The following is a 23,845-nucleotide window of genomic DNA, read 5'->3' as shown; positions in this document are numbered from 1 at the left end:
TTGAGATCATATTACTATTTAATACATCTGTACTTTAACTCAAGTAGGCTTTTGAATTCAGGACTTTAACTTGTAATGAAGTATTTGTACATTGTTGTTGCTACTTTTACTTTAGGAAAGGGTTTGAGATAATCTCTATTAACAGATTCTGCATATAAATCTGTAGGTAATGAGACAAGATTTTGGTATCAGAAGTGTTCTGGTTTCCGTTTGTAGTCCGCATATTGTCCAATTATATCTGAATGGCAAGTAAAGCCTGTATGGAGATGGAGAAACCACTGGCTGTGTGTGCTGATATGCTAGTTTTATATTAGCTTTTCAAAACATGTTCTAAGATTATTTTTTGGCATTTTGCCTTTATTTGATAGGATAGCTTAATAGTAAAAGGTGGAGAGAGAGTGAATGACAACCAACAAAGGGCCACAGATTGGAAATGAGCCTACGCCCAATGGTAAGGACACAGCCTTAGTAAATGGAACGCCCGCTCTACCAGGTGACCTGCTGGGTGCCCTTACCCTTTTTTAACATTTATCTGCATTCATACGCAAATTATAGAGATTAACCGAAATGGCCAGAACATGGAGGAGCACGTCTTGGCTCGGATATCTGCTGGCTACACTGGATGCAACTGAAATATTGTCCCTCACCCCCTGAGGCTTATCAACGTCAGACCAATTGCTGATTGGTTCTGAGATTGGGTTTGAGTAAATTTTTCCCCCAGCAGAATAAGTGGCAACTCCATCAGGTCGCCAGAAAAATAGTTGCCATTGCACATTTCTGTAAATCAGTGGTTCCCAACTAGTGGGTCGTGGTCCATTCCGCATGGACCACAAGTGACTCACAAACATGTAAAGTTGGTGAAAAACACACTTTATTTTAAGTACACTGAATTTGCTGCACCAACTTTTTGTTTTGAAGTGTCATTTCCTGCTAAAGAGTGAGTGAATAACTGACAGTTACTTGACAGAGACAGCAAACTAGCTTGACAACATGTCCAAACACACGTATGATGCTGACTGTGTGGACCTGGAATTAATGACTAAGGAGAAATCTGGACGCTGTGGGTGGATCAGTTGGAAACCACTGCTGTAAACCATGGATATGTCACATTTGTACACTGCATATGTATCATATCAACATTTCTTAAGTTACATAGTTTTGATTACATGTTTATGAGCTGAGCTGTCACCTGGAGGTAGAGGGGATGGTGGATGGCAAGAAGGCTGCCAAGCTGCAGACCACAGCAGACTACTTTTCGAGACCAACATACAACAAAAAAAGCGAGACACTGTGTCATTTCCGACCGTGACAGTACCACCGAAAACCAAGTATTTTAAGCCAAAATCTGTTCTTTTTCTAACCATAACCATCTGATTTTTGTGCCTTCATATAATCACACTTTAACTAAGGCGCTCTTGAAATGTAAAGAAAAGTTTCAACATATCCGCTACACAATAATGTGCAAATTTTCCATATCCATGGTTTGCTGATTTGTGCAATGCCAACATTTACTCAGGAGATTGGGTTGGGCAGCTCGCTGTAACGCTGCAGGTTTTACCTTTTGTTATTTTCTCCCCTCTTTTCTGCATTTCTTTTTTGTTCTGTTTTGCCTCCATTTCATTATTTTTGTTCACTCAGAATGTTTGCATCGACTTTGCCTACACATGTACCTCTTCAGCATCCATTTCCAGCACCACACAACATCTCCTGGCCTTTATATGGGGTGACAGCACTACAACAGAAAAATGCTATTTTTGTTATAGGACCCAAATGTGGCTTCAATGTGAAGCCACAGCTTTTTAGGCCATTACATCAGTAACATCTGCTGGTCAAAGAAGTGAAAGGAAATATCTCGGGGTGAGCATCCAGCAGTGAGACAGAATACAGGAAAGAATAAAAGTATTTAAACATTTGTCAGCAGAGCTCAAAGTAAACCATTTCTTCTGCAGTGTTTAGATTTCATGACATGAGCGGAAAAGCAGTTAGAAGAGAAGGCTGAGCAGCAGCGGCAGCAAATGATCATATGTTGTGGGAAAATCTTGCATTACTCAAATGGTGGGTTTGTGATAGAAACACAGTCTTTTTAACAATATGTTATGTGAACACTCTTTGGCAAGAAGATTTGTGGTTTGTGATAATAGCGAGGGGGGAAAAAGGAGAACAATCTCTGCTCTCTGTGCTCTGGTTTGTTCCATAAGCAGATTTTGTTAAACTCAGACAGTCATGAAGATGATATCAGCTGGCCCGGAGGCTGTTTGTCTGTTTATATCATAGCAGTAACACAAATGAAGAGAGCAGATTTGATTTAAAAGATACAATCCATGATTTATTACAGAAAAGAGTGATATCCAAATTATTTTATGTTACATTATTTTTATACATTTCAATGTTTTTACATGTAAACAGGAACGAAGTAAACAATGTTATTGATACGCTTCATGTCATGACTGATACCACCCTACTGTACAGTTAAATCTATGGTCTAACGTCATTGTGCTTCCACGTCAAGTACATCGCTTGCTCAAGCACAATCCTATTAGGAGGCATAGCATAGAACAGAGAGCTTAATCCCCCCTAGACTGCTATATTTTCAGAGATGTGCAAGGTCATGCCATTATTACTTATTATGCAATACCCATATTGTGCTATCCCCAACAGTGGAAGGCATGAAGGCAGCCTTTCCACCACTGTGCAGCATTTGTGTTAGTGAGAATGTGAACCGATGCTCTCAGAGAGGAGAGGATAACAGGAAAATGATAAGTAGCTGGGTAAGTCAAACATCCAAGGTCAGATTTATTCCCACTGGGTTAAACACTTCAGCTTTTAGGGGTTAACCTCTTCCACTCCACTAGGATGCAGCGTCCTCAGCCGAAATTACTGTATTTCAGAAGCTATAGCTGAGAGTTTTAGGGCTAGAGTGAAGATACTGCTATCATATGAAACTAGACTAGGGACTAAGGAATCTATTGGTACCAATGTCCCGCCACTGTGTCATGCAAGCTTGTCGGGAAGGGGGTTAAATAAAAACTGGTATGACCATTTTCATAGGAGTCCCCTGACCCCTCAGCTCAAGATATCTTAATGAAATTGGCTTTATGAGTACCCACACGTCTCCACTTTACAGACATACCCACTTTGTGCTAATCCCATGCAAACAAGGATGTTTTTCCTCACGAAAATGTGTTATTTTTGCCTATTGTCTTCGAATATTTCTGCACTCTGGGGTTCGTAAACAGTCTTGGAATTGCCTAAATTGGGTATGAATGGAAATTCTTGTGGGTACAATGTGCATGGATGGATTTTTCAATGGTGTTGCACAAGGTCTTAGTGTCTAACTGTGGTATTTTGGAGGGATATTTGACCATTTTTGTCAATTCTTAAGTGGTAAAAAATGCTTACATTTATTACCAAAGCTGTGTAAGAAATGGCATCAACCCCAAAATTGCCGCAACAACCTATGAGACATTATTGAGCATGAGAATGGCCATCATATACTTCCATCATAATGTTCTAAGCCCCTATACAAGCTGCATTCACATTAATCTTCAGGTTCTGAGCCACTTCTGTGGGACATATACTGTTGACCTACTATCTCCCCCTTAAGATCTCCAGCCAAAACATGGGTCTATGGTAGGGAGGGTTGGAGTGGAAGAGGTTAAACATAGCTCTGATTCCCAGTTGAGCATTCAAACAGAGCAAGTCTGAGAATGTTTAGTTTTATCAGATTCTATTTCCAATTCAGTCCAGGCCAGATTATATAAATACGCCTGGAGTCCAAGTTTTTATTTAGAAAATATTCTTACAGTTTAAAATTCTGCCACATGATCATGAAACATAAAAGGCCTTGTCCGGACTTCCAAAAAGAATCACAACTGAAAAAAAGGGGAGGTGATATGTTTAAGACGCTGTTAACAACTTTACAGAAGTTAGCTCTGCTCAAAGCAGGTGTTAGGTCATGCATACTCTACAGTACAAATGTACCAGTACATTTACATCGGCTTCAAAGTCAAATTCAAGGATAACAACATGCATAGATTTTCAATGTTCACATAGCAGGGAAGATATTCTGAAAACCTGGACTAGTTTTCTAAGTGTTGGAATGAGATTTCAAAACAGGTATCTCTCTCTCGTGAATGAAATGATTGTGATCGATGGAATGAACACTATGACCTGAAAACATCTCAGATCCCATCAACAGGTATACAAATATTTTTGTGAACAAATATTTTCCTCTACGTTTTAGCATCTCGGGTTGCATGAAAATTTAAAGTTTAAAGTTTTAGGCCACTACAAGGGAGAGTTTTAAAACACCGTCTATGGTGCAGATTTTCACTGTTTATCTGTGTGGACATGTAAAATGAAGCGTTTGGGAAACATAATCACACATGCCTATTTTTACTTTGTGTAATAAGGCTATGCTGTAAACAACAACAACAATGGTGGACTATCGGTTTGCAAATGTTTTTTTAGCACTGCTTGGTCTAATGACTACCTTATATTTCAACTTAGTATTGCTGCAACAGTTCATGGACGAATGTGGGCATGGACCTCAGTGTCCACAGTTTAAGGTCCACCAGAAACGACGGTCGAACCAGCAGATGGTGGGACACTTTCCAGAGTGGGATTGTTGTCGATGAGGATTGAAAGGAAAATGTTAGCATGTCATTAGCCTAACTTTGTGAGGAGGGGAGAGTGCTGAAGAAAGCTAATGACAGCAAGTGTTTGGAGTCATTTTTTGCACTCTAGTGTGGACAGAGATATTTTGTAAAATGAAGGTCATGTGGACAGAATTATTTTTTAAAACAAAGGGTACCGTTTTCAAAAATATCTGCATACATGTAGACAGGACCTCAATCAACATCCTCCATCATGTCTCCATAATAAACTGTGTGATTGCATGTCATGATTTCTGATCTGCTCTAATATACTTACTGTGATTATGCAAAGAAAAATCAAACATGCGTTTAACTGTGAGTGTGCATTATAGTCATGCAAATGCACTGCAGTGCAAAAATATATATCTTAAAAAGCAGGACGCCTTTCGATTGCATCTTAGAAAATATAAAACATTCAGAGGACACCTGAGAAATGTGGACGTTACTTTGTTTATCTGAGGGTGAAAACAGGTGAACTCGTACTGTACTGATAGCACAAAATAAAAAGTATAAAAACATTACATACATCGTAAAATGTATATACAACTAACAGCAAAATAAATAAAAGAACAAATAATGTACAACTCTTGTAAAATGAAGAGTTTTTCCAGTGTTGTGCAATGCATTCAGGGTAGTGATACTCTTTATATTTGCCATCATATGATCAACATGACCTGTACTGGAGCTCCTGGGCCAAAGTTAAAGGTATACTGTGCAGGATCATCGGTTACTCTTTGTTGACACACTCGCCAGCGAAAGTGACAGTAAAAGCCGACCCCAGATTCACTCTCGTTTGGCGTTTTGCCTTGCTATTTGCATTTTTTCTGCGCTGTGTCTCTTGGATGCCTGCTGCTTACAGTTTGGCACCTGGTCGCTACCTTGATTTATAGCTCCGAAATCACCTGAGTGCTCTGAAAGAAAACACCCATAAACGTCCCAAACACAGAAAATGAGAAGAAAAAAAGAGGATACAGGCAGAGGGCAGAGCCTCTGCACATAAATACACCACCACTCACTTCTCATGGGTCCTAAGTGATGAGTGTGAGGGATTACTTCTGTGTGAGACTATAAATTGCTTTTTAGGAAAATCCTGCAGAGTATAACTTTAAAGTTCTCCTCACCTACAAAACAGAAACCCCCTCATTAATGTGGTTCACTCCACAACTCTCCATCTCAGCATGAATGAAACAGGAAATGATTATGATTCTGACTCAGCCTCACAGATGGATGCGTCACTCATGCTGCCTATTTTCCTGAGTTCCCAAAAACATGCGGCTTCATGACATCAGAACTGACCACAAGAAAAGGTCATGACTCTGCATTTAACAAATTTCTCAGTTTCACATCAGTAAAAGGTCGGGAAGCAGCTTGAAACTGCGCCTGACCGTGTGCTTAGCAGAGGACTGGAACTGAAATGTGTTGGTGTGAGTGAGGAACAGTGGATGGATGTTCTTTGCAAGCTGAACATCCAAAGCCACAGGTATGTCTAAGGAGTGATCCAAGTTTCAACCACGCTCCAGGGCTTCCAACAACAAATGAAAAACAGGCTGCGAGCGCAGAACGGAAGAGCAGATTTGCGGCTCCTGCATGCGAGTGTATACATTGTTCATGATGGGAGTCACATTACAACGTATACTGTGTTTCGGAGCCATTAGCTGAGACCCGAGTAGGTACTGTGGTGTGACTCACATCCAAAATAAATCCTACCAGGAGAGTTCAGAGAGTTTACAGAAAATCACACAACAGAACAACGAGAGAGAGTATTTCTTGCACTTGAAAAAAAGCACGTGCAGCACAAACAGGCACACGTGATGTTGGTGATACAATTGTGGTGCGCACAACTGTAGGCACAATCAAATCGCACTAAGTTCACATTTTCCCAACTCAGGACAGTCAAGCTCAGCAGTAGCACAAACAGATATTAACACACAGCTCACACCAAGGAGTACAGACACACGTGAACCAGGCATCAAGACAGGGACTTTGTCTATCAAAAGGTACAAAACAATATTACCATGCACTTTATATAATGTCATAGAGAATTCTTTGTCAAATGTACTGAATGGATGTTCACATCCTCCACAATGAGTGCTGTTGTTTTTGTTCTTTGCAGTTTACGAAATGGCCGCAAATATTAATCAGCATGCTTCAAGGGCAATATACAGTCACTTTGCAAGAACAGTATCCATTGTATTTGGTAGCCACATCACCAGAATCTCTTTTGCAACAAGGAACGCTAAGTGCCGCAGTAGCTCTGTCACACATAACCTGGCAGAGCGGCGGCTCTGCTGATGCTCACGGGAGAGAAAACACGGCCATGCTGCGAGCGGCACCACACAGGGTTGAAGCGGAGTGCTAGCTGCCACACGGAGAGAGAGTGCGGGATGGGTGCCAAAAGTGAACAGTGGTGATCTGCAGCCCTTGATCTGCATAGTAAACATTACAATTGCACAGGTTTCCCCAGTGAAGCCATGATACAGCACAGAACCAAGGGCAACCTGCTGGATGAAGCCAGGTGAGGGATCGGGGCGGAGCAGGTAGGAGAGGGTCAGAGCCAAAAACCGAGCGCAGCGCCAACACTGGACGTGGAACAGATGGCGAGGGAGTGGTCGGTGTCACAGCCTAAAGCCAGACAGGTTTGGGGGAGGATCTGGTGACTGAAGAGGGTGTCTTTGGTGTACAGAATCAGCCGAGTGAAGCTAGACTCTCAAAGCTAAAATACATAAGTAAGCAGGCAGGGGGAGGTCGTGCCTGTGAGTTGAGGGCTGTGCGGCGTGTAGTGGAGACGTGGAGGTTAAAGCTAAGGCCACTCGTGGTGATAACGCCGTCCGTTCTTCTTCCGCTCCTTTTGCAGGTGCTCCAGTTCTGCTTCGTACATCATCTCCTGCATCAGGTACTTTTCCCTCCTCATGCGATCACAGAGATCCTTCGGCATGTCCGGAATGAGGTATGCTATGAAGGACTTGATCCCGTACACCAGGTGCTGAGGGAAGCATTAATCATTTATGAGTTAACTGACCACAGAGCTAACACACTTCTGTTGCCAGTATTTACATGCAAAGGTTAACACTGTGTGCACCACAATAAAGAACTTTATGTTCCCTATAATGTTTTATAGGTGTTTGTTATACCAGTTTTTCTCACTGTAAAAGTCATTGCACAAGGCAGCGCAGTCAGGGGAAAATCTTGTCAACTTATCAAGGAAAGAAGAAAAACATGGTGCCTTTTTCTAGCTGGAGCACCATATAATCTGGGATTTATTCTGTGGGTTTTTAGCAAAATTCCACAACATACTGTGGCAGTAAGATTCAATTAAAGCATTAAAATCACCTCAACTGGGCTTGTGAGGTTTTCAGTTAAGAATGACAGCAGCATAAATTAGAAAAAATAAAAGAAAAATATTGAAATCTACAAAACATGGTGTAGTTTCACAGACTTTTAGCTGGTTGTGTTGCTGGTAAACACACACAAAAGAAATGCTGACAGACCTCAAAGACGATGATGAAGGCCAGCCTGGCAGCCAAGACGTGCCAGAACTGCAGGGTGAATTCATATGGCTCTAAGCTCCAGGGCGGCGCTCTGTAGTCTCTGTACCTGCAGGACCTAACCTGGCTGGTGTTCTTCGGATCCTCCATCTCAAACACAGACAGGCTGCTGTTCATGTAGCCTCGCAAACACCTGAGGGAGGAGAGGAGACGAGGAGCTATCAGACCATAACACGAGCCACTCTGCCGGATATGTCTGAAGCTTACACATCGGTGCTTACTCATCTCTGTGGTTGTGTCCCTTGTCCACACATGGGCCATATTTGAAGGCGTAAACAAAGCGGGGGATGTAGTCTGAGGTGATAGCGATGACGAAGGCATTGGTGATGACTGCCAGCACGCCAATTCCTTCGAGGATCCCATGCCAGATACCTGACAGACAAAGTGGAGAGGAAGACAGTCAGGAAACTTCTATAAATCTGCATGACTTCATCTACTTAAATTTTGTGTGGCTTCAAAGCCTTTTAAAGGTGAAACAATCCATACATCAATCAATTTATCACATAAAATCATATAGAACACAATTCCAGTGAAATGTACATTAAAGTGCATTGAGCAGAGGATAATGACGAACAACTGAGAGGGGAAATTCTAACAACATTCAGAGTACATCTATGATTCAGAGTCTGGGCCAGGATTTCCTGCACACAGCTCTTTACAAGGAGGTGGCTGAGCCGGCGGCTAACAGCTGTTAGCAACGGTGCTAACAACACAAGCAGTGCCAACAAGGGCAACAGTGTTGCCAGAACAAACAGGGGGGTAACTGGAGGTAGGGCGCTGTGCATTTTTCTGTGACCGGGAGGCCTGTTCATGTGTTTCAGGTGGGAAGAAGGTTAAACTATCCCTGACTACCAGTTTGGCCGCACTTCAGAATCAAACAGCCGCAGGTCACTGAGTTGGGAGTGGCCGCTGCAGCTTTCCAGAGACATTACAAGGCAGCTCACGTAAGGTGGAAATTAGCCAGCAAGTGGGATGGACAATTTTTATTCTCCCAAGCGTGTTTCAGACAAGGCGGAACACGCTTGGGAATAAAATAATGCCAGTGGGACACACACACAGGGCCTCACACGTGCTAACATGCACACTCTGCCAGGCTTTCTACCACAACAAAGAACAGAGAAGCTCAGATTACAACACACAGAGGCAGGGTGACTTTATTATCTGATCAAGAAACCATAACTCTGCTATATCTTTATATAGCTAATAGTTGTTTGCTGCTGTACTATTGTTCTTAATGTCGTAACGAGCAACTTACATAATTTACCAGAATAAGTTTCAACAGCCTCTAGAGATGGTGAAAGGACATATTGTTTAAATATACACATACAGCCATATACTGTGGCCAAAATGATGGTGAACTGTTTTTGGGCTGCAGTACAATAACTCTAAATAAGGCCTCTGCACTATTAGTGGAGAAAAATCATCTCTCTGCCTTTTCTGTATCAGATATATCTCTGTATGATCAGTAAATGTCAGCTTAAACCTACAAAGAAGCTTTCCTCTTTGATTCTGTGTGACTGAAACATCATGTGCTCGTTACAGCTGCAGATTTCTAAATGTTTCAGGGTGGATTATTCCTTTAATTACAGGGCAATGTGCCACAGAAGCATTTGGCCATATATTATATGGCAGTTGGAGGGTGTTGTTTGTAATCATATGGGGAGATGGGCTGGTGGGAGGTGAGGTGCAGCATATGGCGGTGCAGAAGCTGAGGATGTAGGAACATATCTCTCCCCATAGAATAGAAAATCTGTGGTTCCCACAATGTTGTACTGTTGGAAAAAAGCGTCTGTGATCTAAAAATACAACAGACACTGTGTGTGAGACACAGGGAGGAGGTGTGTGGGGGCAGTCAGAGATCACACGGACCTATGTCAGTGGCTCGGGCAGGCATAGGTCTCCTCCACTGAGTGACAAACTTGTAGGCGTCAAGTCGAATCTCAATGATGTTGTTGAGCAAAGCGAGGAGAGGAGCCAGCGGGAACGCTGCTACAAAGATGGTGGTGAAGCCAAACTGGAGGACTGCAAAGGAAAAAATCATGTGGATGAACTTCAGAGGACGTCCATCTAAACTCTGGCGCCAACAATGTTCATACTTTGAATGTTTTCCCTCCCTCCTTTGTCAAATATAACACTCAAAAAGAGTGTGATGTTTTACCCATTTCAAGGTATTCGTCCACCAGTCCATGGGCGTTCATCGGCTGCAGATTCCAGTCTTTGTCCCACTGTGGAAGCTGGGCTTTGTTCTCTACATTCTGCCCTCCACCACCTCCTTTCTTCATCTTCCTACGAGACCACCAGTTCTGCAGCAAACTGAAAACGGAGCAAGTAGCTAACTGTCAACTCAAAGCAATTATTTCTGACAATTCACTGAGCACTGCTGGAGCCCTGTTACTAAGCCCCACGCAAGCGGATTTGACGTGTTTCTGCAGAAGAGAAAACCTTTTCATATGCTAATGAGCTAAAAGGACAAAAAACTACATAAATTACATCAAGTTTGTAAACTGCCAATCACCTAAATTTACAGCATTAAGGATTTAATGTGGCATTTTAATGGTTCATAGAGAAAGAACCACATGATTACAATAAAATATTACTTACGGATAACCGAGCTCCATGAAGTTGTTCCAGATTTGTTTGAAGAACATGATGACTCCCATTTGCAGGCACAGATCAATCAGACAGCCACTTGGGTGACACTGGGAAAAATATATTAAAATAAAACTGTAACATCCATATTTCATGCCCCGTAATTCAAAGCCATGAGCAAATCCTGGGGCACCCTTCATCCCATTCTGTTTTTTGATCATTAAAATTCAAAATCCCAGTAATTATGTGAGAGATTAATGGTTCACATAGTAATATACGGGCGGATCATTAGAAAGATGAGTTACGTGGCAATTCTAAATTTATCCTAGAACAGCAGGCAATAATCGGCACACTTATGATGATGCCTAATTGCACTCACCTCCTCCAGTCTCCATCGATTAAAGAGTTTATTGTATTTTCCAGGCCTGCCAGCAAACCTGAACAGATTGAGATTGGCAACATTAGCTGCAAAATTCAATCAGAGGAGAACTAATAAAGTCTGAGCAGGGAGAAAAAAGACACTTAAAGGTGCTAATTATGTCCGATAAACCACAGCTTGGTTACATTTCTAGTGGTGGCAGTTTTTGTAAATGGAGAAACATGAGGTTTGAGAGTAAATATACAGTGAGCAGGGAAAGAGAAGGAGTCTTGGCAGACGTCATGGCATGGGAGTTTGAAATGAAACATCTTTGCTCATTAAATTCACTGTAAACATGAACTGTAGAGTTCATGGCAGCCGGCCTACCTCCCGAGAAAGAAAGCGATGTAAAATGTGGAGCTGTTTAAATTTACAAACTGGAACAGGAACATCTTCAGAGAAAAGCTGTTCTCCCACTCAGACTCTGTCCGTGGGTGCTCTGAGGAGGGAGAAAGAGGGGTTATATGGGGTGGAAGAGGGAGAAAAAATATGCTTGCCAAGCATCTGGGATACAATAATGAAAGCATAAATGCATGCAGCATGTGGACAATACTCACCTAAATTTGTCAGCAGATAGGCCACCTTTTCATACACCTGGACAAGATGATAGCACTCGTAAGCATCAATAGGAAAAAGGTTCATATCATCATAAAAAAAAAAGAGAGGCAAACAGGAATCTCAGCACAAAAAACAAAACGTCTGTCTGGCTGTGGATGTGAGGTTTCCTGGAACAAAGTTCAAAGTAAATGTTTCATGAAACAGAACATTGGACAGAACATGTAAACGTGCCAGATGATGCTTGTCCAGACACCCACCACGTTGAGAGACATGATGATCATAAAGTTGATGCAGACGCCGGTGCCAGAGGTGGCGAACTGCCAGTTCTTCTTCACAAAATACCAGTTGAAGGAAGCAAACTTCTCCATCGCAATTAGACGGAAAACCACCACGGCAAACACGGCTGTCAGAACGAGGGAAATCTAAGAGCAGATGATGGAGAGAGGGAAGCAGAGCGGAGGGGATGTTACATGCATGTGTGTGATAAACACGTCAGTTTAGGCTTTAATGTTATCTTATAATGAATTACAGTGCAGCATGAAAAGGAAGACCTATTGATTAAAACAACTATTCAATTAAACAAACTCATCATTCAAATATAATCAGTAAACAGGAACAATTAGGCCATCAGAGGCCAAATCCACTATTTCCTCTCAATACACTTTTCATCCAGCAGGGGGAGATATTATGCCACTGCTGGCACCATCATAAAGGCTCCAAAGGTGCCACACAAAACAAGGGTGATCTCACTCTGTGCCTGAATCCCAAAAGGGGAGATTATTCAAAGATCAAAGGGTTTACCATGAAGAATATTCCGGACACAGACACCATGAGCCGGCTGAGTTTGTCTGAGAAGGGCTGGAAAGGCTCAGGCTTGCCAGAGATGGGGTTGACTCTCTCCACCCTGGAGTACTTGGCTTCAAACTGAGGCCTCAGCTCCTCCTGATTCACAAAATATAATCCAGCGTGAACTATTGAACTGTATATTCTTCTTTTTATATCACATAAGCAGTGCCAAATTTAGAATATGTGTTGAGGTAATCAAATGCTCACTGATCTATTTTGAGGATACTGCTGACGTACCTCTTCCTCCTCCCAATCGATGAGATCCCAGTCATAAGTCAGCTCTGCCCTCCTCCTTTTCCAGAACTCCAGGAATACTGTGGCTGTGGAGGGGATCAGGAATCAGTTACATTATTGATTGATTTTTAATATGTAGCACACTGTGATTGATAATCAGGAAACTTCCATTCACTGTGGACACAAAGCAAACACCACACAGCAGACAGATATCCTGAGTGGAACACAGCTGCAGTTACGTGCACGGCCCATTATGAAAACTGATTACAGCCTTCAGTTCAAAGACTGCTTTCGTTTCTGTGGAGAAGTTCAGGAAAAGTGGCAACGGCAAACAGGCTTTACGAGTACAATATTTCACCCCCAAGTCTTGTCTTTGTCAGGCGGGATCCATTTTGCGTTGAAAGACTTCAAAAGTGAAGCTTTCTGTGGGCACAACTCACTCTGGAGGCATTGTTTCCTTTGTGTAGGACTCTATTGTGACTTGAGCTGAACACAACACCAGAGATGATGTCGGTAATCTGTCTCTGTCAAGACTTCATGTATTCTGGTTTATTACAGATACATAACACATATGGCTCAACATATGTGGAAAAATGTGTCTTAGTAGCATTAGAGCAAAGGCAGTGACAGGCAGACCTTAGAGCCAGTGGAAAACAACAGTGCAATCACGTATGATCTTTGATGGACAGCACACTGTAACACTAAACCACTGATTCAGCTCTTTTGTCAGTTTTCATTAGACATACATTTTAAAACACGTGTGATTTTGTAGCAGAGGAACAAAGCTCTAATGAAAACTGACATGAGTACTGGATCAGTGCTGTGCAGCCTCAGCGCAGCTCCTCTACACATCTGACGTGTTTGGAACTGAAACAATGAACAAGAGTGTTCCTGGTGCAGAGTTTGTATGTTCTCCCTGTGTCAGCGTGGGTGTTTTCCAGGTACTCCGGCTTCCTCCCACAGTCCAAAGACATGAACGTTAAATTAATTGGTGACTCTAAATTGCCCGTGAGCGTGAATGGTTGTCCGTCTCTATGTGTCAGCCCCTGTTATAGTCTGGTAACCTGTCCAGGGTGTGTCCAATGTCAGCTTTGATAGGCTCTGTATGGGTTGTAGGCGCTGCAGTAGTGGGCAAATCACATGCCACATTAAATTGAGGAACACTTGTGGAGACTGGCTGTGAGCTAAATATACAAATAGTCACTTTCTCTCAATCTGGGTCCAAAAGGATGCAGATAAGGCTTGACTGGAGAAATACTACTTGGTACTGAATTATATTTGTCAATACCTTAAATCAGTATTGGTCAATACCTTAAATCAAATAATTAAGTGAAACTTAAATTTAATTACAAAACAATAATTTGGCAGTGCTGGGGCCACCTGCTGGAGACCCAGGTCTTAAAGGCAACCCAGCCCTACTGGTTGCTAACTTTTTATTAAGTCACAACCTCACCTGCATGCTCTGCCAAGGAACGTCCTGAACACAGCAAAAGAAGAAGAAAATCATAAAATACAGGCAGAAGGCAGAGTCTCTGCAGATAAATACACCGCCACACACTTTTCATGGGTAGTAAGTGTTGACTGAGAGGGATTACTTTTCTATGATACTACACATTTTTCCCTGCACAGTATACCTTTAATAATTGAGTCATTTTTTAAAGCAAACTGTCAGAACCATTCCTCAGTTCCAGCTAGGGCAGGGTATCTGTAAATAGTATCTCTAAGGTATCAGCTGAAATAACCCAGTCAAACGATGACTAAAAAAATAGACTATTTGCATGGTTTTGCTCACATTTTGCTCGATCACTGCAAACATCCTTTGATTTGATGCAACCTATGATTGGCCCACTACAACCTATACATTCTGTGGTTTGGTGAAGTCGAGCATGGTGTACTTGATGGAGTAAAATACCAGCCACTCAAACTTCTTTGTCATATTTGATAGTCAGCTGAATATTTTAAGGTTTTAGACATTTGATAAGACAAAAAAAATTGATCTTGGACTTTTTTTTTTACTATTTTGTGGCGGTTTTTATACTAAGCAATCAATCGAGAAAAAAGTAATCAAATTACTCGATTCTAATTATTAGTGGCAGCCTTACATGTGTTATTTGTTAATACATTTAAAGTAAAACAACATGACTCCTACCCTGGAAATCCAGAGTTCTCGCGAGAGCACAATTTGAATTTGCTCAGCGAGTCACTCTGGCAATCAGTAATGATGCTCATTACCTATGCCTATGAAACCGAGCTGCACCAATCACATCGGTGTATCTGATATAGGTGGGCCAGAGGCGAGCTAAACAGATGACGACAGCGCTGCGAAGACGAAGTCCGGAATCAGCCAGTAAACATTGCAAGATGGCTACGGATGAACACCAGTTGTTTGAAACGGCTTTGGCCGCTACAATGAACGAGTTAGACTTGGCTTTTTCTCTAAAAGAGGAACAGAAGACGGCGCTCGAGTCTTTCCTTTGCAAGAAGGACGTTTTTGCTGTTTTGCCGACCGGATACGGCAAGAGTCTAATCTATCAGTTAGTTCCGCTGGTAGCTAAGCGTTTACGTCACCCCGTGTATTGTTCTGATGGGTCATAGTGTTATCCAATTGCGTGCAGTGATATTTACAAATGCATGCTTGGTGCCGCCCCTTGAGTTGGGCCATTTTCATTACTCATGGCCAGACCCTAAATCTTTCTAGATTTGGGTCTGGATTTCCAGGCTACATGACTCCAGTGTTGGAGATAAATTTGGGTCACACAGAGGAATAGTGACCTTAAAAAGCACCAGAATTTGAATCCTCAGTCAGAACCACTTCGACTGCTGTTAAAGATGTTGAAGTTTAATATAGCTTGACCCACTTTTGTTTTAAGAGAGAGAAAAGCAGCCTTCTCAGATGCCTACATTCGGTCCCTTGGGCTAACCAATTTTTCATCTCTATCTCGCTCACACACAGCAGACCTGGAGTGCACTCACTCAGTGGTGCAGTACTGTTACTTTGGTCCACATTGCCAAAAGCCCTTATGCAGGATTCAGAGCTGCAAACCTCAGTCAGCGAAGGCGGGCTGGACCTCCCTCGGCTCTTCTTGGCCTTCATTTAGCCCAAACACAGAACACAATGTGCCAAGAGTTCCCTCTGGGTACAGGTGATTATTTACCACGCTGGCAGATAGATGGATCCGGGCCAGACGCCGCTCACACTCTACATTATTAAGATATTATAGCTGTGGGAACTGTAGCTGTCTTATACAGCTATCATGGTGCAATTCTGCAACCCTGACGGCCAAATGCTGCCGTCTCCCCCTCGGAGAAATGTTTAATTATCCGACTAATTACATCAGGATGGCACTGGGAGTGTAAATGCAGATGCTCAATCTGAGAAACCTGACCACGATGTATTCACCAACAAATGTGTTACAAAGTGAAGATTTTCTGTGTTTGCACTGCAGAGTGTTTACTGTATTGGATTCTCGGTTGAGGAGCTTAATGTGTTTAAAGGAGCTGAGTGCAGAGTGGAAGCATGAGCACTGACACACTATTGTATAAATAGATTTGAATTCCAGAGGGGTTTGTATCAAGAGAGGTACATCTTGATGTAATACAACAAGTGTTCACAAAACCAGGAAGAGGGACATACAAAAAAAAACAGCCTCCACTTACCCCAGATAGCCATGAAGATGGCAAAGAACACAGTGCCGCCATTATCAAACAGATGGGTCACCTAGAAACACAAGCACATGAAGGGCTGCTCTGAAAAAGTTCCTCCTGAAATGGTGGCATGAATCAGTCATACAAACAAGTGTGACTTATTTTCAAACTGCTAGCCTGGTCCTGTCCACCAGAAATAAATCTGGCTAACAGCACCTCTAAAGCTCAGTGTTATTTCTTGTTTATTTAAAGGGTACATCTGGTGTTTTTCAACCTGGACCCTATTTTCCCATATTTTAGTGACTAAGTGATTAATGGGATCAACAATTTTTGAAGCTAATCCAGGATTGAATGAGCCTGCTGCAGCCGGCAGCTGTGAAATTGGCTTTAATGTAATTACAAAAGCTGCTATAGGTGCTCGTTTTTGCCACTGACAGGCTCAGATTGATATGTGTCTGACAATTTATGGAAGAGACGGACACAGATTTTTTTGTTGAAGAGTAAGATCCTTTTTGTTTAACTAGTAACAGCCCCAAGATCGCAATCGGCAAACTCACCAGAGTCCATTCAAATTATCGTTAATTTTAGCATGAATAGAGACAGCACAGTTTCACATCTAACTGGGTGAATTAAGGGTGTATTTCAACCAAACCAGAGTTGATTAACAAAGATGAGTCTTGCAAGTTTTATTTTGTTTCTGTCTACTTTAAATAAAGTTTCTTTTATGATGATAAGATTATTGTTAATTTAAAATGAGTCTGGTGGGTTTGCCGATGGGGATTTCCAGGTTATTAATGGTTAAACAAAAAGTTACCCTTTAACAACAAGGTCAACCTTTGTAGGGTTCCTTTCCATAAGTTTTCAGAGATCTAGAATAATAATTTGAGCCTGTCAGTGTAGCAAAGAAAGTAGGCTTCATTTTATAGGCATAAATTGATGGTGCGTACGTGCCCCAAAAGGTTACATTGCAACCTGTTTTGCTGCTGCCAGCTGCAGTGATCTCGCTCGATACTGGAAAACTTTCGAAAACTGTTGTTCTCATTAGTCAGTGAGACACAAAAATAATGGAAAACAGGGTGCAGGTTGGAAAACCAAACTTTAAAAATTAAGTATAAAAAAGACAAGTTTTGGTTTTGTCCTTGAACAAAGAGAGGCCAGATGTTTATCTTTGTTTCCAGTCTTTGTGCTACACTAAGCTAATCAGCTGTTGGCTGGAGCTTCATATTTAGCAGACAGATATGAGAGTGTGAGAGAGTATCTTCTTACTTAACTTTTGGCAAGTAAAGAAAGCAAGTGTATTTCCAAAAAATGTCTCACCAAACCTTTAAAATGTATTTCAAAAGCTGTTCCCTTACTGTATGTTAATGTATTTTTAAAATGACTCATGATTCATTTAAAGCTCCATGATCTCTGTGATCATGAATCATACCCAAATTATAAAAGACAACTTGATGACTCTCTAGTTGTTATTTCTGATCATTCTTTTTATTCCAAAAAGGGAGGTGATGTATAATGTATCTCAATAGTGACTCAATAGTGCACTTTGCAAAATAGGAGTGAAAACTATCTAGGTTAAAGGGTGATGACAGTTTTTGAAACCTAAAAATGTTTGTAATGAGAAACACTAACATACTGAAACTCTGTGTTGACGGATGAATACCAGAACTGCACTGACCTTGGCGTAGACACAACTGTCACTCAGCGTCCACGGCTCACAGGTTTCCTCACACATTGGACACATGATGGTGGTGTTGGCTTCACAAATCTCTTTACTGGTGAGACAATAAATCAGAAAATGACAGCAGCAATCAAGAATCAATCATATTTTAAATGACACATTCTACATTTATATTAATACAGTGGTGTACAGGTTGTGTGAACTGACCTGACTTGGCTGGAGTCCATGGTGAAGAGACCATAGAGGAAGACAAAAACGCCAACCAGGGCAGCAGGAATCAGCATGCCGGTGTACCAACCCAACCACGCAAAGTAAAGACCGATTTTCTCACCAAAGTAACGTCTAGGAGACAAACAGAGAGACAGTGTGGTCAGAACCCAGCAATAAGCTGCTGCCTGTTGATTAAACCTGGCCATGCTCTCCTGCAGTAGAGTTGTGGGTGTAGTTATTGTACTGTGGTAGCCTCATGGATAGGGAGGCTGCTGAGCTGAAAGGTCACACGACATAATGCTGTGGTGGGAATCAATAACTCTATCTGCCTCCTAAACCACAGCTGTCAGGGTGCCCTTGAGCAAAACACAAATCTCACAACTGCTACAGTAAAACATCTCAGTGACAATAAGCTGCATCAGGCAACTTTCATCTGTGTATGCAATGCTGTATTAACAACGAGGAAGGACATGGCTGAGAAAGAAAGGAGCGTCCACAAGTCTTCCCTACATGTACACCAGTATCCCAGTTATGGTCCCTGGTTTTAGGATAAGGGCTCATAGCTGTCTGTAACCAAGATATAATCTTTGTGATGAGGAGTATGGGGCTTTACAGAAGTTCACGGACAACAATTATAAAGAGAGGCTCAAATGTTTGAACACTTCTCAGTTGTGTAATTACAGCGATGGCAGGCGATGTAAAAAAAAAGTTCTATTATTGCACAATATACTGTGTAGAAATTCAAGCACTTTCAAAGACCCATACAGTCTGTCTATTTCCAAACACTTTCAAGGCCTTTATTATCATTTTCCCTTCACCCTTTGAACTCTGCCATAGAAACAGTGCGCCAGTGCATATGTTGGTATGTCTGCTTACTGTGATGTCATTTCTTGGAGCACTTTCAGATGCATCATATCTCTAAAATCTGTACAACCCAAGCTAAACGGTTATGTAAGCCAAAAAAACCCACAATATTTGATAAAACTATTGAAATTGTGCCATACAAAAAAAACAACAGTCTTTCCTATTGACCTGCTTCTCTGCTCCTCAGGCGCAACCACAAGTTTTCACCATCTTTTGGACGACAACACTGCAAGCACACAAAAGACGTAAGTCTTAGCTTTCTGCTGCAGAAAAATGAATGCTCTAGCTATTATAGTTTTTATTTTAGACCGATTTTAAACAGGATCATGTAAACAACAATCTCCCTTGGCCACGATGGGACAATACTGTAGCGTCAACACATGTTTTCACTGTCTTTTGGATTGCTTGTAGCATAATGTAATGACGTCACTGTATGCGGGCAATGTGAAGGTGCCAAAGATGTAAGTCTTAGCTTTTTGTTGCAAGAAGAATGAATGCTCTGGCTCTTGTAGTTTTTTTTTATGTTAGCTTGATTTTAAACAGGATTATTAAAACAACAACCCCCCCGCAGCCGCCCGTGTGAGGTCTGTTTTCAGACAAATTTTCAAAATTTCCTCTCCATCTGATTTTGGTCTCTACCAACTCCTGAGGTTAAATATCTGTCTGTGAAGCCACTAAATGCTCCACTATGTTCACCAGCTGGTCTCTAAACTGTGTCTGTTTGCTGTTTGGTGCTGACCAGGTAGTGTGCAGTTAGTTTTTAGAGCTTTCACACTGAAAGCAGCAACCTGCTTTGGCCAACGACAACGCTTTAAGAGGTCTGTAAAGTTGAAGGGAGATTCTGGTGATAATTCTCTGTAGATTTATCACTACGAGTGACCACTGTCACATTATTTTCACAGCGTCACTGGAAAGATTATTATAAATATAAACATTATAGCAGCTTAAAATCCAATACTGTCATAAAGCAGATCGGCTTATTGATTTGTAGCATTCCCTTAGTACCACTGGAGATATTATAGGTACACCTATCTTTGTAATAACAGTTTGAAAAATCTCTAATGGTTATCAAATTTATAAAATCTTCAGAGGCAATTAGCCTAGCTTGGCATGGACTGGAAGAGGAAAGGGGGGAAAAGCTGGCCTGGTCGTCTCCAAAGTTAAAAGATAATTTGTTTTTAAGGGAGTTCTCTAATATTTTCCCCTCTTTCTGGTCTCAATGCAAAACTTATCTCATCGTCTCCTGGTTCAAGCTCTGTACTTCACACACACAAGAGTGGTATCGATCCTCTCACCTACAGTAATTCTTGGCAAGAAAGTGAATAAGTGTATTTCCTCAAATGTCAAGCTATTCCTTGTCACTCTTCAGAGAATACAGTGCTAAAACTCAGCAGTGCCAAGGCAGCCATAAACTAAAGCGGAGTCACACTTCAACAATTTCTCAACAGTTAGAGTTACTCCATCAATTCATAAATATCAGACATACTGGGATGTCAGGGAGAGAGATTTAGATTTTAGAGAACAGACTGTGATCAGAAACCTGGATATCTTTATAACCAGGGAGGGAAATAACTGTTTTACATTATGTTCTGTTTGAACAACACATCCTGGGTATGATCAAAGACATAACAAAGCTCATAACCAGGACACCAGAGCTCATGTAAACCTCTAAAAACAGCTCCTGATGCAGTGTTGAATACCTGATGAGATCCAGAGGTTGGTATTTGTACCAGATTCCCCAGCGGGCCCAGCGCTCATACAGAAGATGCCTGTGGTTCTGAGCACCGTGAGTCTTAATCGGGTGTCTGCTCTTGTAGCCGCCCTGATGAGACAAAGAGTAAAGAAAGTCACATTACAGGAGGACTTTTACAATTTGTGAATCTTGTACAAATAAAAATCCTCTCACCTCATGAGGAGGGAATGCAGCCTCATATGTGTTATTGCCCAATAACCGGTTGATGCCTGCAGTAGAATAAACAATGTCATGTCAAAGGATGCAGATATACCAGCAAGAGAAGCATAAGGACAACATTAAAAATTCAGCACCAGTCACGATTCAGAGAGGGGTCCAACGAGAGCTTCATTTAAACCCACTCTTACACAGTTTACTGCATTACGTAACTGACAAGCTGCATTAAACAAGCACATTAGAGGCCTAAAACACTCATGTTAGGATTTCAGATAGCTGCGAACACTTGAAAATGACCCTTTTCGTTTTTCTGGACCACAAATGACTCTGTGTAAAATCACTCAATCACAATAAACTGACTGAATCAGCTGCAGGTCCTGCACTGTGTATGAAGCGGTAATGAATGAAATGCTATGTTTCACAGGACAATAGCGCTTTCATTTGCATTGTCATCCCCCAACTGAGACTGTAGATAGTGGGAGCAGGAGCAGGGAGGGGTGGATTTGAAAAGGATTTTCCACTCTTGTGGCAGAGCTGATCTTATTTGTTGGAAAGTAGAGTGGTCAACAGTATTAAAATATTAATGTGAAATCCGTTCCAGCCCTTCAAGGCCAAACTTTAATCAGCAAAACATGTCAGCAGCAGTCAGACAAGATAGTAGATGTGGGAGTGGACGGGCAGTTTGGTAACTGCCGATACCAAAGAACACAACAGCCAGAAGGAGAGGAGGGATCAGCCACAAGTTGGATGACACCGACAGCTAAGCAGCAGCCCACATTTTAATCATCCCACAGCAAAAACAACAAACAAAGGCATAATTCCCCCCACTACCTTACTGTCGCTCCATGAAGCCAAATTAACAGCTAAATCTAGACAGTCTCTTTTACTGGTGCCCCTCATGGTTTTCATAGAGACATAAACCAAACGGCAGGAAACACAGAGACAGAAATAAATACAGAATTATTGTGTCGTTTGTTTATCTGCTACTAATTGGCATTAATTATTTTGGGCTCTAATACTAATGTTTCTGGTGAATGGAGTGCTGCAGGGATGACGTTTATTTGTAGTCCAACCCAGAAGTTAACACCATCGTGGTTCCCTCGATAAAAAGCTAATAGGATCTTCCTATGGATTGTGGATTATTGCAGAAAATAAACTCTGTGGCAAACAGAAGTTTATGAGACTTACACATTTTGTTCAGCAAGATCATCTTCACGAATACATGTTTAGGATTTTTGAAGCATCAGTGCAATCACCAGATATAAGATAACGTTAGGCTATGAACCATAGCTGCTATATCGTAGGCAACTGGACTTGCTTGCGTTTCTTGAAGACGTTTCGCCTCTCATCCAGGAAGCTTCTTCAGTTCTGGACGATACAGCGCTTATGATTACCATGACCTGGATGACTGAGAATCTTCATCGACACGTTAGGCTATAAACTAACTACACCAGGGTCACGTGACTTCAACATCACCACCAAAACAAGGCTGAAAAACCTTACCCGCCCTGTTGCGGTTCTGTAGACTCATTTAGCTACTTGTTAGCAACTGCCTGTTTTAAGCGTAGATTGTAAAAATATTGGTTTGTTGACTTGTTTCGAAGCCTTGAGGTCAGCACTTCGGCCGTCGCCCTCTTGGTTTTATGGAGCCAGAGGTGACATATTTGGGCAAGAGGCTGGCTCAGTGAAGGAGCGAGGGGTGGATCATACTGAGAAGCCGAAAACACTATCGGCGGACAGCCTGTCACTCAAAGCGCCCTTCCCTCTACAGTTGTCATGAATGGGGAAATTAGTTCTAGAGACCAAAACCTTTTTTTGTACCAGGCTATAAACATGCTTATTTCCGAACATGCTGTCTATGGGCAGTGATTCACATCCTGAGCCAGCCTCAAATGGCCATTCAAAGAGCTGCAGTTTTTGGTACTTCCCATGTTGGCTTCATTTTTCAGCACTGGAGGTTGCCACTTGGTGTTAAGACACATACAGTAAAAGCCTTAAAATTTGCAAGTAGGCCTATTTAATGAGACGTTTTTGTTGTAAAACAAAAGGAAAATCTCTTAAGCTTGTGTTTACCACAGACCTTATTTCAGGCATCAACCAAAGACCCATTAAAACAAACTACTGACTTCAAGACAAAGAAGCCGGAAGTGTGTAAATGCCGACTCATTTCTGGGGTTTAAGGACTTATTCCTGCAGCACTCTATGAAGTTGTAAAACCAACAGAAACAAAATGCAGAAATGTAGACTCTGCTCCCTTCTCAGGGAATACATTGTCCTAAATAGGTCACCATGATGGATACTTGTACATTATCATATATCCAGATAATGAGCACGGGAATCCCCCGACATTAATGTGACACTGGTAGAAATATTGTTTATTATGTAAGGAGCGAGAGGAGTAAGCAGCGAGCGCGGTCCCTTACCCATCTTTGATTTTCCATCCTCATACTTGGTGCGCTGCAGCACATGATGAACTATTCTGCTTCTGGTGGAATTGGAGAAGAAGGTCCCTCTATTGTTGATAGTGAAGCTGGGAGGAAAATAACAGTGCACGGTTTCAGTTATTCATCATGTAACGACACATCAATATTATCCAGTTACAGCCTCTAATGAGAGCTGAGCCAATAACGATGCAAAGCTCATTAAAAACTTTGTGCTGAAAAGTTCATGCTCATTCACGGATTGTTATTTAAA

The 23,845-nt window shown here is 41.7% G+C and overlaps 1 protein-coding gene across 1 annotated transcript in view; it reads right to left on the bottom strand.

Annotated features, from left to right (window-relative positions):
* Positions 1-2,325: 2,325 nt before the first annotated feature.
* ano3 (anoctamin 3) overlaps positions 2,326-23,845 on the bottom strand; it is a 61,306-nt gene continuing 39,786 nt past the window's right edge. Inside the window, exons 9-26 of the mRNA XM_050074318.1 lie at positions 23,575-23,681; positions 21,149-21,204; positions 20,943-21,064; positions 18,376-18,510; positions 18,166-18,262; positions 16,503-16,563; positions 12,849-12,931; positions 12,567-12,707; positions 12,023-12,187; positions 11,765-11,801; positions 11,535-11,646; positions 11,169-11,226; positions 10,802-10,899; positions 10,359-10,513; positions 10,070-10,222; positions 8,422-8,572; positions 8,144-8,333; positions 2,326-7,638 (exon numbers count right to left, since the gene is read on the bottom strand). Coding sequence (XP_049930275.1) covers positions 7,456-7,638; positions 8,144-8,333; positions 8,422-8,572; positions 10,070-10,222; positions 10,359-10,513; positions 10,802-10,899; positions 11,169-11,226; positions 11,535-11,646; positions 11,765-11,801; positions 12,023-12,187; positions 12,567-12,707; positions 12,849-12,931; positions 16,503-16,563; positions 18,166-18,262; positions 18,376-18,510; positions 20,943-21,064; positions 21,149-21,204; positions 23,575-23,681 — 2,104 coding nt within the window. The 3' untranslated portion in view covers positions 2,326-7,455. The remainder of the gene's footprint in view (positions 7,639-8,143; positions 8,334-8,421; positions 8,573-10,069; positions 10,223-10,358; positions 10,514-10,801; positions 10,900-11,168; positions 11,227-11,534; positions 11,647-11,764; positions 11,802-12,022; positions 12,188-12,566; positions 12,708-12,848; positions 12,932-16,502; positions 16,564-18,165; positions 18,263-18,375; positions 18,511-20,942; positions 21,065-21,148; positions 21,205-23,574; positions 23,682-23,845) is intronic.

The sequence above is a fragment of the Epinephelus moara genome, chromosome 20 (genome assembly GCF_006386435.1).
Source record: "Epinephelus moara isolate mb chromosome 20, YSFRI_EMoa_1.0, whole genome shotgun sequence".
NCBI lineage: Eukaryota > Metazoa > Chordata > Actinopteri > Perciformes > Serranidae > Epinephelus > Epinephelus moara.
Note: the sequence above shows the minus strand (reverse complement) of the source record. Positions and strands in the feature narration are given on the sequence as shown.